The sequence below is a fragment of the Hemitrygon akajei genome, unplaced genomic scaffold (genome assembly GCF_048418815.1).
Source record: "Hemitrygon akajei unplaced genomic scaffold, sHemAka1.3 Scf000059, whole genome shotgun sequence".
In the NCBI taxonomy this organism is placed as follows: domain Eukaryota; kingdom Metazoa; phylum Chordata; class Chondrichthyes; order Myliobatiformes; family Dasyatidae; genus Hemitrygon; species Hemitrygon akajei.
Genome location: NW_027331945.1, coordinates 3,164,102 through 3,181,433, shown reverse-complemented (window position 1 = coordinate 3,181,433; position 17,332 = coordinate 3,164,102). Strand labels below are relative to the sequence as shown.

Here is a 17,332-nt window from a genome sequence, read left to right as displayed (position 1 = left end):
GGGAGTCCGTGTAATTGTTCGCACTTTTAACTGTTGCAAGGATACAGGCACGAGTCAGAGCAAACGGCTCAGCCTTCTGGATGAGACAGCTGCTTCAAAAGAGGCCTGCTCAATTACTTCACTGTCAGTTACTATCGCATCGCCAGAATATTGTTTCCCTGCTGGATCCACAAAAGGGCTTCCATTCTCATAAAACATTGCCTCGGGCTTGAGGGGATATTGCAGAATGGATGGGAAAGTCTGTCCTTCTTTCATGGTGATCCGGATGGGGGGCAGTTTTAGAAATTAACAAGCAAGGCCAATTTCATGGCCTGAGATTGCCCAGAGATGGGGTACAGCCTCTTGGGTTCGGTCAATATTAAAAGAGTGTCTTACCAGATGTCCTGTCTTCACCCGAGTCCTTCTAGTATCAGAGTTGGCATGCGGCCAAGTCTGGCCAGCCTCCCTCGGTGCTGGAGGCTTGTTTCATCAGGGTGTAGGCAAGGAACCCTAGGCTCTTTGGCTTGAACCCAAGGCAAACCCTCACGGTGGTATGGGGAACCACCTGTCCTGTCTGTCGCCAAAGGAAATCCGGAACTTCGGCCAGTAATGCACTGTTCTCTCTTCCTTTAACCTCTCTAATGTGACTGGGAACTTTGTCCCTAGAGGGGTGCATAATACTGGCTTTTCTCAATCCCCCTGGAATTACACCTGTAGTGGCTGTGTATGTGAATACGTGCGTTCCGTGCCTTCGAACCCAGACAGAGTGATTGTAGTGTTTGATAGCTGGAATCCATTTTCCGATATAATTTCCTGATTGAGAGTGGTTGTGGTTGCCGGCATATCAATCATAAATGGAATTGGAATTCCAGCAACTTGCAATATTACATTGGGCTCTTCCTGAGGGGTGGTACTCACGGCAGGAAGCAGCCTTGCTTGTTAATTTGAAAACGGGTTGTTGTCCCCACCTGTCCCTTGGTAGGTTTTTGTTCCCATCTCTGATCCCCAGATATCGCCCTCTCGCGTTCTTCTTCCCACTGAACATCTTCATCTTTAATATTAGTTCCCTTCAGGGTTGATTGGGATTTGAAAGTCAGGTCCCAACAATATGTCAAAGCTCGTCACATTCGATTTTGGTCATTGTCAGGCCAATCCATATTATTTGTTTTAATCATGTTGGCTATCTGTTCTGTTATTCAGGCATCCATTCCCCCTGAGACATTAGTTGAACCCCCCCTTACCCCCACCCCCCACCATGCAGCTCTATCACCCCTTTGGTTTTCATCTCCCAGATCAATAAAAAGGAGGTGCATACAGGCAGATAGGAACAAATGGGCTACTTATGAGATACAGGAGATTCAAGTGAACACTGATGAAAGAAGGCATGAGCTTGCCCCAGCAGAAAAGGTGAAGGAGAATCCTCATGGATTCTGCAGATATGTTCAGTGCAAAAAGATTTCAAGGGAAAAAATTAATCCTTTACAAAATCAGAATGGTAATCCATATGAGGAGACAAAATAGATGGGGGAGATTTTTTCTGCATTCGTATTTACTCAGGAGGTGGACACAGAGTCTATAGAAGTGAGGCAAAGCAGCATCAACTTCATGGACACTGTACAGATTACAGAGGTGGAGGTGTTTGCCGTCTGAAGGCAAATTGCCATGGATAAATCCCCAGGGCCTGACAAATTGTTCCCTGGGACCCTTTGGAAGACAAGTGCAGAAGTTGTCGGGGCCCAAGCACAGATATTTAAATCATCCTTAGTGACAGGTGAGGTAGTGGAGGATTGGAGGACAACCAATGTTGTTCCGCTGTTCAAGAAAGGCTCTAAAAATAAACCAAGAAATTGTACATTGGTGTGCTTGACATCAGTAGGGGGAAAGTTATTGGAACTTATGTGCAGGAACTGGATATATAAGTATTTGGATAGATGTGAATTGATTAAGGATAGACAACATGGCTTTGTGCTTGGTAGTTCATGGCTCACCAATCTTATAGAGTTTCTCAAAGTTATCAGGAAATTGGATGAAGGCAAGGCAGTGGATGTTGTCTACATGGACTTCGGCAAGGCACTTGACAAAGTCTCATATGGGAGGTTGGTCAAGAAGGTTCAGTCACTCAGCATTCAAGATGAGATAGTAAATTGGACGAGACACTGGCTTTGGGAGAAGCCAGAGTGTGGTAGCAGATGGTTGCCTCTCTGACTGGAGGCCTGTGACTAGTTGTGTGTCATAGGGATCAGTGCTTGATCTGTTGTTGTTTGTCATCTATATCAGTAATCTGGATGATAGTGTGGTTAACTGGATCAGTAAATTTGTGGATGACACCAAGATTGGGGTGTAGAGGACAGCGAGGAAGACTATCATGGCTTACAGTGCGATCTGGACCAGCTGGAAAAATGGTTTGAGAAATGGAAAATGGAATTTAATGCAGACAAGTGTGAGGTGTTGCACTTTGGTAGGACCTACCAGTGTAGGTCTTACACAGTGACTGGTTGAGCACTGAGGAGTGTTGTAGAGGAAAGGGACCTGGGAATACAAGTCTGTAATTCACTGAAAGTGGTATCACAGTTAGATAGAGACGGAAAGAAAGATTTCAGCCCATTGGCCTTCATGAACCAAAGCACTGACAACAGTAGATAGATGAAAGTTGTAAAAGAGGTTCCGAGAGTTCAGAGAAAATTCACAAGGATTTTGCCAGGTCTGGAGGACTTGGGTTACGAGGAAAAATTGAACAGGTTAGGACTTTATTCCTTGGAATGTAGAAGATTGAGGGGAGATTTGATTGTGATAGAGGGGCATAGATAAAATGCAAGCTGGCTTTAACCACGGAGATGGTGTGGAACTACAACCAGAGGCCATGGGTTAAGGGTGAAAGGTGAAATGTTAAGGGGAACATGAGGGGAAACTTCTTCACACAGATGGTCATCTGGGTGTGGAATGAGCAGCCAACACAAATGGTGAATGCGAGCTGGATTTCAACATTTAAGGAGTTTTGTTTAGGTACCTGAATGGTAGGGGTGTGAGAGTGGGGAGTTTAAATAGTTTAGCACAAGCTAGATAGCCCAAAGGGCCTGTTTCTTTGTTGGTACTTTTCTGCAAGAGCCTTTAACAGCTGTGCGGACCAACCATTCATCTCAGCAAGAAATTTTTATAAGGCATTAAAACTGTGGCACTTTAAGTTAATAATACATATAAGAAAATCCCAGCTGCACATCAAGAAAGACTATTTGTGTGAGAATTTTTCAGTTACTGTGTGGCCAGGCACCCATGCAGCTCAGCAGGAACAGGGAATAATACAAATGGAGGGAGCCAAACTGAGCCAAGGCACAAACTGGAGACCGCAGAAATGCCCCATTCCTATAGAAACAAGAAGAGCATCAGGGAATTGATGGTTATTTCAGATACCAGCACTGTGCCCAGTTAGAAGATGATTTCTCTGTCCAACTTGGGTGGAACCTCACTGTAACAGTGTGATGCTGGATCAGACCTTGACAACTCAAGTAATCTCATCCGAAGTGTTGTCCTACACCCAGTGATGGATTTTGTAAATCTCTTTACAGGTTAAAAATGAGAAGGAATTTGTCTCCCGGAAGCTCAGACATGGCACACCAGTTTTGCTCTCTCTGTCTAGATATTTAAGAAGTGAAGCAAGGGGTCCAATCGACCATCCTACCTGATCAGACTACGGGGCAGGATTCACTCAGTCATTTGACCAACTGGCACGCCCGTCATTTTACACAGGGGAGAGCCCATTCTTCTGCTCAGACATTTGGAATGGATTCAATCAGTCATCTCAACTGAAGGTACATCAGCAAGTTCACACTGGGCAAGGTCATTCACCTGTTCTGTGTGTAAGAAAGCATTTAGTCTGTCAACCCACCTGTGGACCCACCAGTCAGAAGCTGGTCATCTGCTGAATTTCTGGGAAAGGATTCACTCGGTCATCTGACCTGATGGCACACAAGCGAGTTCACACTGGGGAGAAGCCATTCACCTGCTCAGACTGTGGGAAGGGATTCACTTTGTCATCTCACCTACTGACACACCAGCGAGTTCACACTGGGGAGAAGCCGTTCACCTGCTCAGTCTGTGGGAAGAGATTCACTCAGTCATCCCACCTACAGATACATCAGCGAGTTCACACTGGGGAGAAGCCATTCATCTGCTCAGAATGTGGGAAGAGATTCACTGATTCATCCACCCTACAGAGACACCAGCGAGTTCACACTGGGGAGAGGCCGTTCACCTGCTCAGTCTGTGGGAAGGGATTCATCAACTCTTCCAGCCTACTGACACACCAGCGAGTTCACACTGGGGAGAAGCCGTTCACCTGCTCAGAATGTGGGAAGGGATTCACTCGGTTATCCAGCCTGCAGTGTCATCAGCATGTTCACACTGGGGAGAAGCCGTTCATCTGCTCAGACTGTGGGAAGGGATTCACTCGGTCATTTGACCTAATGGCTCACCAGCGAGTTCACACCGGGGAGCGTCCGTTTACCTGCTCAGACTGTGGGAAGGGATTCACTTTGGCATCGAAACTAGTGAGACACCCGCGAGTTCACACTGGGGAGAAGCCGTTCAACTGCTCAGTCTGTGAGAAGAGATTCATCAACTCTGCCAGCCTACTGACACACCAGCGAGTTCACACTGGGGAGAAGCCATTCACCTGCTCAGTCTGCGGGAGGGGATTTACTCAGTCATCCCACCTACAGAGACACCAGCGTGTTCACACTGGAGAGAAGCCATTCACCTGCTCAGAATGTGGGAAGAGATTCACTGATTCATCCACCCTACAGAGTCACCAGAAAGTTCACACTGGAGAGAAGCCATTCACCTGCTCAGAATGTGGGAAGAGATTCACTGATTCATCCATCCTACAGAGTCACCAGAAAGTTCACACTGGGGAGAAGCCATTCACCTGCTCAGTCTGTGGGAAGGGATTCACTCGGTCATCTCACCTACTGACACACCAGCGAGTTCACACTGGGGAGAAGCCATTCACCTGCTCAGTCTGTGGGAAGAAATTCACTTCATCATCCAGCCTGCAGAGACATCAGTCAGTTCACACCGGGGAGAAACCGTTCACCTGCTCAGTCTGTGGGAAGGGATTCACTCAATCATCTAAACTGAAGGTACATCAGCGAGTTCACACTGGGGAGAAACCGTTCACCTGCTCAGTCTGTGGGAAGGGATTCACTCGGTCATTTCACCTACTGACACACCAGCGAGTTCACACTGGGGAGAAGCCATTCACCTGCTCAGTCTGTGGGAAGAGATTCACTGATTCATCCAACCTGCAGAGACATCAGTCAGTTCACACTGGGGAGAAACCATTCACCTGCTCAGTCTGTGGGAAGGGATTCACTCAATCATCTAAACTGAAGGTACATCAGCGAGTTCACACTGGGGAGAAACCGTTCACCTGCTCAGTCTGTGGGAAGGGATTCACTCAGTCCTCCACCCTACAGAAACACCAGTCAGTTCACACATTCTGAACTATTCACCTGCTCAGAATGTTGGAAAGGATTCATTCAGTCATCCCAACTACTGGCACACCAGTCAGTTCACGTTCTTATTAATTCCTTGCTTTTGCTTGCTGAGGACATTCATTTTAAGAGAGAGAGTGATTAAGAAGGCAAATCAGTCGGGCTTGCAGCTTGTTTACATCGCTCACAGCTTGTTTAGTTTTAACCGAGGACTCACACTCAGAGTCAGGCGGAGATGAAGGAGGAAAAATGGAAGGATCGAAACCAGGGAACTAGTGGCCAAGGGTCACTGTTTAGAGCTTTCCTATGCCCACAAAGGTGGGTTAAGTGTTGATTCACCATACATCGAATGTGTGGTTATCACCTCATTTGATCCATAGGTGTGGATCAGATTTGGGGTATCCTGTGAAGACTACTTATGTGTTAACGCTTGGCTGGGTGTGGTGTGATAATTCACTTGAAGGCGATACCCCTTGTGACAAGTCACTTTCGGTGATAATTCGTATGTGGATTTGAAACGATGAAGCATAAAATCTACAGCAACTGTTCTCTCGTTTCACCACAATGGAACCTTTGGAATTCGACGTAATTGCCTTCTCTCGACATTTACCCTGGATTACAAATATCTCTCTCTCATCACCTATTCCGTGGATGAACTGAACTTCCATACTTTACCATCTCAAGACTCTAAGCCTTGTTTTCCCCGAGCTCAATAGTTTGGGAGTTATATTTTGTTACGCCTGTGCCCCAACTCTGAGGGGCTGAAGGGTACAAAGTAGCCCCCACCTTTTTGAGAATCGCAAGATCGCTATTAATTCAGGTCAGGAGACGCAGGAAATGAGAGAAAGACACGCAGAATCCACATGTGGTTTGGAACGTCCTGGCCCCTCAGCGATACAAAGCCACGGGAAACGGCCATTGTCTCTTGGAGACGGAATTGTGTATTGAGTACTGTACTATTTATTTGAAGCCCTCAGGGAATGAGCCGAGGGGGCTGGCTGAGGGATTGCATCATCCCAACCTGATTGACATCTGAGACCCCGTGAGTAAGGATAAAAGAGGGTCTGGGGAACAACCCCTTTCGACGCACCAGGAGAAACGATAGAAATCCCGTGACAGTGTTTAATAGCGACTGCCGGTGGTGACTCGTGTGTGTGTCCATCCTTGCCCGGATGATGAGTTTTCCACGGAACGGCTTAGCTAAAGGACCGACTACAAAAACGGAACTCTCGAAGGATCGACATCATAAAAAGGAAAGCAGGCAAGTTTAAAACATCTGTCTCTCTTGACTCCAACAAAAGGCTGCAGCCTGCATGAACTTGAGTGACTTTTATATTTCCATCGGACAATACATTATCCCCTACACAACGATAGAGTTATTTCTTATTGATTATTATTATACCCGCGCTTTTAGATTTAGTATTGATGACGTATATATCTGTATGTTTGCATTGAGATTATTTTTGTGTATTTTTATCAATAAATACTGTTAAAAATAGTACCATCAGACTTCAACGGACCTCTCTATCTTTGCTGGTAAGTGACCCAGTTTTGGGGTACATAACAATTTACACACATATATACACATAAAACTGTTAACTTTTGTTTATCTTGCTTGATTTACTTTATTATAAGTAAATACTAATAAAGATAGTGGTTTTAACATCAAAACTAGGCTCCAGGAGTAGTCTATTGTTGCTGGTTAATTTCTAAAGCTTTAGTTTCTAAATATTTGTTCATAACAAAATTGGGGCCTGCATCTGGGATATGAACAAATTTGAGGGCGTGTTGATTAATTAATTATTGATTTCATTGGGGAAATCCCTTTTGATTTATTTGTGTGTGCAAAATCAGCAGCAATGGATGTTGATAAATGTCTGGAAGCACCAACCTCTGAGGCATTAGAGGATGCCAGAAGGAGCGTGTTGTTGTGTATTGTGAAAAGGTTTAAACTTGCTAAGGTGAAATTGACAATGAGGAAGGCACAGATGCAGAGGATTATAGCTGAACATCATGTATCTGAGGTGTGTTTAAAGTGGAGGAGTTGGAGGTGTTTCCTGAAAGTAAACCTAGTGAGCTTGAGCTCCATTACAAGTTAGAAAAGTTAAAGATGGAGGCTGCGGAAAGGCAGAGGCAGTTTGAGGCTAGAGAGGCAGAAAAACAGAGGGAGGAAGCAGAAAGACAGAGGGTGTTCGAGCTGGAAAAGATAGAGAGATTGCAACAAAGGGGTCTAGCGTTAGACACTGGTGATAAGTTTGAGGACAGTCGGGAAGTTAAATTGGTACCTCCACTTGATGAGGCAGAGGTTGATAAATACTTTCAGCATTTTGAGAAGTTGCTCAGAGTTTAAAGTGGCCAAAAAGGGTTGGCCTATTCTCTTACAATGTGTAATTGAGGGGAAGGCTCAGCAAGCCTATTCTGCTTTGACAGTTGATGAAGCAGCTGATTATGACATAGTGAAACAGTCTGTGCTCAAACTTACAAGTTGGTCCCAGAATCATACAGGCAAAAGTTTAGAAATTCAAGGAAATCTGTGAACCAGACTTATATGGAATTTTCTTGTGAGAAGTTTGTGTTTTGGCTGGTGCAGATATTAAAATATAAATGATGATTTTAACAGCTTGAAAGAGTTGGTTGTAATTGAAGAATTCAAAAGGTGCATCCCTGATGACATAAAGACGTATTTAGATGAAAAGGATGCTGCTACATTGCAAGAGTCTGCTAGATTAGCAGATGAGTTCGCTTTAACTCATAATGTTAAATTTACCCAGTATAAGAGTTTCCAAAAAGAGTAGCAGGGATCACCAGGGTAAACCAGAAATTAAAGCTGGGACCAGTGACACGAGTAAGGATGTAGGGAAGCAGTTGAAGGAGAAATATTCTGGTCTTACTTGTTACTATTGCAAGAAGCTGCTCATATGATGGCTAACTGTTCTATCCTGAATAAGAAAAAGAAAAAGGAGGCAGTCCCAAATGCCTGTATTCAATATGTTGAAGCACCTATAAACCCACAGGGTTCTGAACATTCTGTTGAGGCTCAGTTAAGGACTGAGAGGTCTGACCGAGTTAAGAAGGGATTCGATCATTTTATGTCAGATGGGTTTGTATTAGTAAAGGAAGGGTCAACCCCAGTACCAGTGAAAATTCTTTGAGTTACTGGGGCTTCTCAGTCACTTATATGAGACAGCGTTCTAAAGTTTGGTGATGAGACTAACACTGGTGAGGTAAATCTTATTAAAGGCATTGGGAGCGGCATTTTATTAAAGGCATTGGGGCTTCTGTGCCATTGCACAAGGTAACTTTACAGTCAGGGTTGGTTTCCAGACCTGTTAAGATCAGATTGTGCTCCAGTTTACCAGTGGAAGATGTTTGCTGTTAGGGAATGACCTGGCAGATGGTAAAGTAGTTCCTGCAGTGCAGTTGACAACTAAGCCAACCACTGACGACCCAGAGATGGATTTTAACATTTATCCTTCCTGCGCAGTAACTCCAAGTATGGCTAAAAAGTCTGCCGACGCAGACAGTTCTGTGCAGCATGATTCTGATACCCATGATAGCCAAAATCGGGATTCAGGTTATGCTGACTTGTCAGGGACTTTTCTGCCTTCATTGTTTCAACAGGATTCAGGTAGTAAGTCTGATGAGAAAGACTTATCCCTGTCTAGGAAGGAGTTTATAGCAGAATAGAACCGGGACCCTGAGATTGAAGTTTTAAAAGAAACAGCTCTCTCAGATGATGAGATTAAGAAAATGCAAGTCGGGTATTATCTCAAGGATGGAGTGTTAATGAGGAAGTGGAGGCCACCTGCCATACCTGTGAGTGAGGAACGGACAGTTGTTCACCGAGTTGTAGTTCCTAAAGTGTATAGGATAGAAATGTTAACTTTGGCCCACAGTATGCCCTCAGGTGGCCATTTTGGAGTGAGTAAAACTAAACAGGATTATGAAGGAATTTTACTGGCCTAATTTGAGGAAAGATGTTGTGACCTTTTGCAGAGCCTGTCACACTTGTCAAGTTGTGGATAAACCTAATCAGGTCACCCCAGTGGCCCCACTCCGGCCTATACCTGCATTCGGTGAACCCTTTTCCAAAGTTATAGTGGATTGTGTTGGCCCATTGGCAAAGACTAAAGCTGGCCATCGGTATTTGCTAACTATTATGAGTACCTCATCCAGATTCCCAGAGGCAAAACCTCTCAGGAATATTAAAGCTCAAACTGTGACGAAGGCTCTTACTAAGATTTTTACTCTATTTGGTTTGCCTAAAGCAGTCCAGTCTGATCAAGGAAGTAATTTTACATCTGGTTTATTCCAGCAGGTGGTTTATGAACTGGGAGCTAAATGAATTACATCATCTGCATACCATCCGGAATCACAAGCGGCTTTAGATAGATTTCATTCTACCCTCAAAACAATGAATAAGACATACTGTGTTGAAAATGGAAAATACTGGGATGAAGGAATATATTTGTTTTTGTTCACAGTAAGAGAGTCAGTACAGGAATCACTGGGCTTTAGTCCATTTGAATTTGTATTTGGTCACAGCGTGAGGGACCTTTGACCTTGTTAAAGGAACAGTGGATTGATGGGATGTACATGTTAACTTCTTAGACTATGTTTTGAAGTTCAAAAACAAACTAAACCAGTCCTGTAGCCTAGCAAGACAGAACTTATAGGTTTCTCAAAGCAAAATGAAGTTTTGTTTTGATAAGCAGGCTTGTGAAAGAAAATACCAGGTGGGGGGTAAGGTGCTTGCCTTATTTCCAATGTGGATGAATCCACTTAAGGCGAAACTCAATGGACCATATGAAATAGTCTCTCAAGTTAATGATGTGAATTATGTTATTAAGACATCCGACCGACGTAAACCAACACAGGTGCTACACATAAATATGATACAGACTTATTTTGTCAAGCAGGCACCATCTGTGAGTGTTGTTGTCAAAACATATGAATCTGGCAACCCTGAGAATGAAAGAATTGACTCGTCTGAGACTTTTCACAAGCCAAACATGGTCTCAGTTAGGCTAATGAACTCAGTTGTTCAAGAAAACATTGATAATAAGTTGGCTCATCTGCAGCCAAAGCAACAACAACAGCTGAAGAAATTAATTCTGAAGTTTAAAGGTTTATTTCCCAATGTTCCCAAACAAACCACGGTCGCAGTACACAACGTAGATTTCGGTCCAGCCAAACTGATTAATCAACACCCATATTGCATGAAGGTAGAAAAATGTAAATTGGCTGAGCAAGAAATTGAATATATGCTGAACAATGATATTATTAGAGCTGTGATTATGGACTGTGCCTCTAAGAACCATGTCTGTGAGAGCGAGAGAGCGAGAGAGAGAGAGAGAGAGAGAGAGAGTGCGGAGGGCCTGCATGATGGACAGCTGGTGTTCAGCACAATGGTATTTAAAGGAGTGTTGCTGTTTGTTTCATAGGACAGGCAGACACACAAAGGCTAGTGGGAAGAGTTGTCACTGAAGTTTTAAATGCCCACGAGGGTGGGGTTGAGGATCAGTTAAGAGGAATCAGTCTGTGACTATTAGTGCGTGTAAGAGCGAACCCTGTGAAATCTGCTAGAAACCCTTGCCTGGGTTGGTAGATTGTCACTTGAAGACGGTGCTCTTAAGTTGGTCATGTTTGGCTAACTTGGAAGATTTGGAGGACATCGGAAGAGGGTCGACGACACCTGTTTGGATGCCAAATCTCTCACTCACTTCAATCCCGTGAACTGAAGTAAATATCCTTACCACACCAGCGTAAGACTGCATCATTTACCAGCTAAGTTTGGGAAATATATATTTACACCTATATATGCATAACACTGTTAGATTTTGCACTGATTATGGAAAGGTAAATGCAGTAACAAAAACAGATGCATATCCTATCCCTAGGTTGGATGATTATATCGATAAGGCTGGAAAAGCTAAATTTCTTACAAACATTGATCTGTTGAAAGGGTATAGGTATGTTCCATTGACGGACAGAGGTAGAGAAATTTCTGTGTTTGTGACACCTGGGTTGTACGAATACAATGTTTTGCCATTTGGAATGAAAAATGCTCTAGGAACATTGCAGAGAATGATTGATTCTGTAATTCGAGGGTTGGAACACACAGATACCTGTACTAATGATGTAGTCACAGGGAGTGACACTTGGGAAGAGCATATCTCTGCAGTAGAAAAGCTGTTTGACAGGCTTTCCCAGGCCAGACTTACAGTTAACTTACCTAAGAGTGAATTATGCCATGTCACTGTGACCTATCTTGGCAATGTTGTAGGTCAAGGCAAATTGGTTCCTGTTCAGGCAAAAGTCCAGGCAATTTTCTGAATTTTCTATTCCGACTGGTAACAAGGCTCTTGGAAGGTTTCTGGGAATGGTTGGATATTATCGTAAGTTCTTTAAGAACTTTGCTGATATCGCTCTTCCGCTAACTAATCTGAAGAAGGGCGAAAAGTTTGTTTGGACCGAGCCTTGTCAGAAGATTGATTGAAAGTTATGATTTGAGATTAGGCCAATCAATGCAGTGTCGTCAACAAATTTAATTTGCAGATTGGAGCTTTGAGTGGCGACACAAGTCATGGGTGCACAGAGAGTAAAGGAGGGGCCAAGGAGACAACCCTGAGGGGTATGTGTGCTGAGGGTCAGAGAGACAGAAGTGAGGGAGTCCACACTTAGCACCTGCTGGCGATCTGACAGGAAGACCAGGATCCAGCTACACAAGACAGGGTGAAGGCCGAGGTCTCTGAGCTTCTTGTCGATACTTCACGCCTTCGTATGGCTACTGCTCTGCCCATGACTGCAAGGAACTGCAGAGAACTTTGGAGAGCGGAGAACATCAGAGAAACAAGCCTCCCCTCCATGGACTCTTCCTACACTTCCCCTGCCTCGGAAAAGCAGGATAAGAACTCAAAGATCCTCACAATCTGGACATTCTTGCAGCCAACCTGCTCTCCCTTCAAGGAAGCTATACAAAAGCCTTAAAGTGCATACAGAAGGCTCAAGATCGGCTTCCTGTCTGTGGTTATTAGCCAAATGAATGATAAAATGTACTCAACCTCACAATGTAACTCGACGTGATCCTGCACAATATGTCTATCTGCACTGCACTTTCTCTGCAGCCATAATGCTTTGTTACAGTTATTGTTTTGTCGTATATCAACTCAATGTACTGTCATAATGTATTGATCTGTGTGGATGGTACATCAGGCAAATTTTTCACTGTAGCTCAGTACATGATGATAATAAACAATAGCCCCATTTTAATTGTGTGGAAATATTAGACAGACTGAGCTTCTGCTTTGGAATCACAGAAGGAAACTTAACTGTTGCCTTTTCTGAGGAATGCAAATAAATAGAAAAGGCTTCAATCTTGCATTATGATCTGCGGTAACTGGGATCAGGTGACCGGTTGTGGGTCTCCCATATCAATATCAGAATCGGGTTTAATAGCACCAGCATATGTCTTGAAATTTGTTGTCTCTGCGGCAGCAGTAGAACCTAACTCATAACAATAGATATTGACAATTGTGATTTAAAATAAGAATATACATATTAAATAGTTAAATTATATAAGTAGTACAAAAAATGTAATAAACTATTTTAATAGTGTGGAACTATTTGACTGACTGGGTTGTTGCTTTGGAAATTCTAGAGTGAAGCTTAGCTGAACTGTACACATTTATGAGAAGCTGAGATAAATCAAAAGGCTAAATTCTCACATAAATGGGTCACACATCCAGAAATATTGGCTGCACTTCAGCAGGTAAAGCAGTGGAATGAAACATGCTGAAAATATTGCAGAAAAAAACATTGTCCACTCACTATGAGAGGAAGTGACAGATCCGGATCTCACTGCCTTGTCTGTACGGGTGAAAGATGAAGCTACACGTACACGTAGAGCAGTGACCCGCAGACGCTGCAGATCTGCAGAGAAACCTGAATATGAAACGGGATCAGGTGGCGGGTGGAGGGTCTCCCACCTGAACCTCTAACTCCGCTCCTCACCCTCACACGCTGCCCGACCCATTGGCCGCATTTCCCACATTATTTCATATTTACACCAGATACATATTTAGTTTTTCCCTCCATATCTTCCCCGTCCCTTTCCCTCCACCGCCCTGGTCACAAAGTCATGGGCTCGATTCACATCCCGGTACAACACACAATTCAGACCCATACAGGAAGTGCGCAGGTTTCATTTAAATCAGTTTATTCACATTCCTCCAGCCTCACTGGACAGGAACACTGAGACATCAAGTGAGAAACAGCAGGAAGAGGCCATTCAGCCCCTCTAACCATCAATGAGATGGTGTCTGCTCTCCCATCTCAGACACATGTTTCTGCACGATGCTCATTTCCTCGATCCCTTTGGTCTCCACACATCTGCTGGCTTCGGTTTTATGTGAGGACAGTCACTGAGGGTGGTAATTTACAGACTTTCGCCTCCCTCAGAGGGGAGACATTTCCCCTCATCTCAGTCCCGGACAGTCCATCCCATTTTTCAGAGACTCAGATCCCTGGTTCAACCGGTAATGATGTTGTGCATTTCAATGTGTTCACCTCTCAGTCCTCGATTCTCTAAATGAAAGGTTTATCACATTTGATCTTTCATGTGATGACCCACCTCTCCAGGGGTCAGTCTGGTGAATCTTCATTGCACTCTCTATAACAAATACTCTCTAACCTCTGTGTTAATCCTCTGTGGCATTAATTACCACCTTCTGCAGCCCGGTGTTGCCCCAAACACTCACCTCCCACCCCTGTCACTATTTCCACCTTCCCACCTCCCCCCTCACCCGGATCCACCTCACACTCCCCAGCTCTTGCCCCATCCCCACCCCTCACCTCTTTTCTCTGACTATTTCCCGTCCACTCTCAGTCCAGAGGGAGGGTCTCGGCCCGAAATGTTGACGGTCCATTTCCCTCCACAGATGCTGCCCGACCCACTGAGTTCCTCCGGCAGTTTGTTCTTTGGTCTGTATAACCCGTGTTAGTGTGGGGAGCGGGATTTTACCCCATATTCCAGGTACAGTCTCAACAAATCTCAAATAATTGTCACTTTGCCTCGGACCATTGGCCCCGCTTGCAGGGCAACAGTCTGCCGGTGTTTGCCCCCCAATGTGGTGAATCCCTCTGCTCGCCACCACTGTGGGCTCAGACATTTCCACAGATGAGCCCCTCTGTCCCCACCGGAACAAACATCCTGTCCGACCCGTCTCTCACCATCTTCATCCTTTCATTAAAATCCCCCTCTCCCTCCCTCACCCCGGGGAGCCGGCATCAAACCGACGGGCCGAGCGGTCTCCTCCTACCTCTCAGTGATACATCAGACTCCGGCCGCAGGAGACGCTGCACAAACGCCCCACCATCCCTCGGAAGGAAATAGAAATCAGAAAGCGGACATTTACATTGAGATTTGTTCCGCTCTGTCCAGACTCCGGCACCGCAGCGAGAGACGAACTCAGCGGGGTAACGCCCTCTCGGCTTGTCCGCTTTCGCTATTGGGTGTAACCAGTGATTGACATTCCTGCGCTCCAATGGAAAAAGCGAAGCTCTTGAAGCTTTGTTTTTCAGCGGTGGGGGAGGGGATGGCCACGCGATTGGTAGCTCAGCCGTTAAACCGATAAAGCTCGAGCTCTCCAGCGCGCGGGTGACGTAAACACCGCGCACGCGAGGGCAGGTCCCGGTGTGGGGACCTATGTGTGACGTCAGTCGCGTGGATTCACCTATGTGACGTCACCCGTGGGAGAGCGCTCCCATTTGAAAACACCTGAATGGACGTTTCTGATTATTTCAGTGGGACAACAACATTAATCACGGGTTTCATCAATGAATCCAGTGTTGTCTGATGTAAAGTCCCTGTTATGTGTCCGGTTATGTGGAGTGGGCAGCGTGGTGTTTGCCTCGATACGGGTCACACCACCAGAATTGCCAGCGGGGTCCACACACAGTGTATTAGTCAACAGAAAATCTCGCGTCCCTGCAGTCTTTGTCTCCTGGTAAACTCAACACCCTGACAATGTGGACCATAGACACCCCTTCCTCTTTAAAGTCAGTCATTCATTCAGACAGCTGATCGCTGAGAGGAATTATATTTATTGGTCATTAAAGTTCGCCCAGATTCGTTTGGACGGATTTGATGTGGAGTTCGGGGTGTCACAGTGAAAGGGCCGGACGGCCGAACTCTCTCTGTTGTCCAAACATGCTTCCAGGTGAGGCGACACTTCACCTGTGAATCTTCCGGAGTCGCCTATTGTGTCCGCTGCTCCCGATGCGGCCGTCTCTGCACTGGTGACACCAGCTCCTCCGCAGTTGTGCGGGGTAGGGTTGTATTTTGGGGGGTCGGATCAATGTTATTGTTCCCTTTTGTGCTTGGGGGTGGGTTTTGGGGGTTGATGATCGGGATGCCGTTCTTTTTGATGCGGGGGGTGGGGTGGGAGTTTGATTTTTCTCTCTGAACGACTTTCATGCTCTTTCTTTGTTTTGTGGTTGTCTGGAGAAGAAAAAAAAACCGCGAGAATTGTTTATGGATACCTACTTTCATAATAAACTGATCTTTGAACTATCCGCTCCCAGCGGGACTTCCCGGTGTCCAAACATTTTCAATTAGATTCCGATTCCCATTCCCGTCCCGACGTGTCAACCCATCGCCTCCTCTTGTGCTAAGCTGTGGTCACCCTCAGGGTCCAGGACCTGCACCTTATATTCCGTTCGGGTAACACCCCCCCCCCCCCCCCCACCACCACCTGTTGGCAAGAATATCGATTTCTCCTTCCGGTGAACAAATCTCCCTCCCTCTCACTCCCTTTCTTCCTCTCTGACTTTTCACGTCCTCTCACGTGCTTATCACGTCTCTCTGGGGCCACTGCTCCTATTCTCCACTCTCCTTTCCTATTAGATTCTATTTTCTTCTGCTCGAGCTTTCCCACCTACCTGGCTTCACCTATCACCTTTCAGCTAGATATTTCCTCGCCTGCCCCGATTTTTTCACATAAATCCCCCATTCCATTTCAATCCTGAAGGAGGGTTCACTTTTCGATAGATGCTGCCCGGCCTGCTGAGTTCCGCCAGCATTTTTGTGTGTGTTGCTCTGTATTTCCAGCATCTGCAGACTTCGTCGTTTGTGATTTACCTCTCCGTTGTCCCTCCGCCCTCCGGCCACAGGTGGTGATGTACAGCCACTGGTGGCGCCATACAGACCTCCGGCCACTATTGGCGCTACGGTGAACCTCCTGCTAAACATAGGCGTCTTGCCGACCGCAGCGTTTGCCGGTGTGTTTCCCATTCGGGCGGTGGCCAGCTCCGTGTTAAATGTTTAACCTTCACGGTGACTGAAGGAAGCTGCAGGTTCATGAGGGACTGTTACTGTCAGATTCGGCAGTTCTTGCGGCTGCTCATCGGACCCAGGACTGATGTTTAATATTGTGGATCTGTGAATGTTGAATCAGTTCTGTATCAAATCCCCTGTCTCAGGTACTTACTGTCTCTACCACACTCACAATGTACACTAGAAAGACCACTCGGCCAATCTGGTCCCAGCCCATATTTCTGTTCCGTATCAGTATATCAAAATCTATTCCTGCTGTTCACCTCTCACTCTCCCTGTGATGACAGGTTGCAACTGGTCACCAGTCCGTCGGAGAAGAGATTTCCCTTGAATTTCAGAGAATCACAGAAATCTACAACACATTACATGACCTTCGGCCCACAATGTTGTGCCGACCATGTAACCTACTCTAGAAACTGCCTAGAATTACTGTGCTGCCTTTATGGCAGTTATTTAGTTTATAATATTTTCGCGTAGTAATTTGTTAGCATTTTTTAGTTAAAGTTAGGATTGTTTAAATCAATTGATT

General features: G+C 45.3%; 1 protein-coding gene across 1 annotated transcript; it reads left to right on the top strand.

Moving 5' to 3' along the window:
- The first annotated feature begins 3,635 nt into the window (after positions 1 to 3,635).
- LOC140721655 (uncharacterized) lies at positions 3,636 to 16,795 on the top strand. Its single transcript, XM_073036458.1, has 2 exons — positions 3,636 to 5,415; positions 16,641 to 16,795. The coding sequence occupies exons 1-2, from the start codon at positions 3,936 to 3,938 to the stop codon at positions 16,793 to 16,795; spliced, it is 1,635 nt and encodes a 544-aa protein (XP_072892559.1). The 5' UTR covers positions 3,636 to 3,935.
- The last annotated feature ends 537 nt before the right edge of the window (positions 16,796 to 17,332 follow it).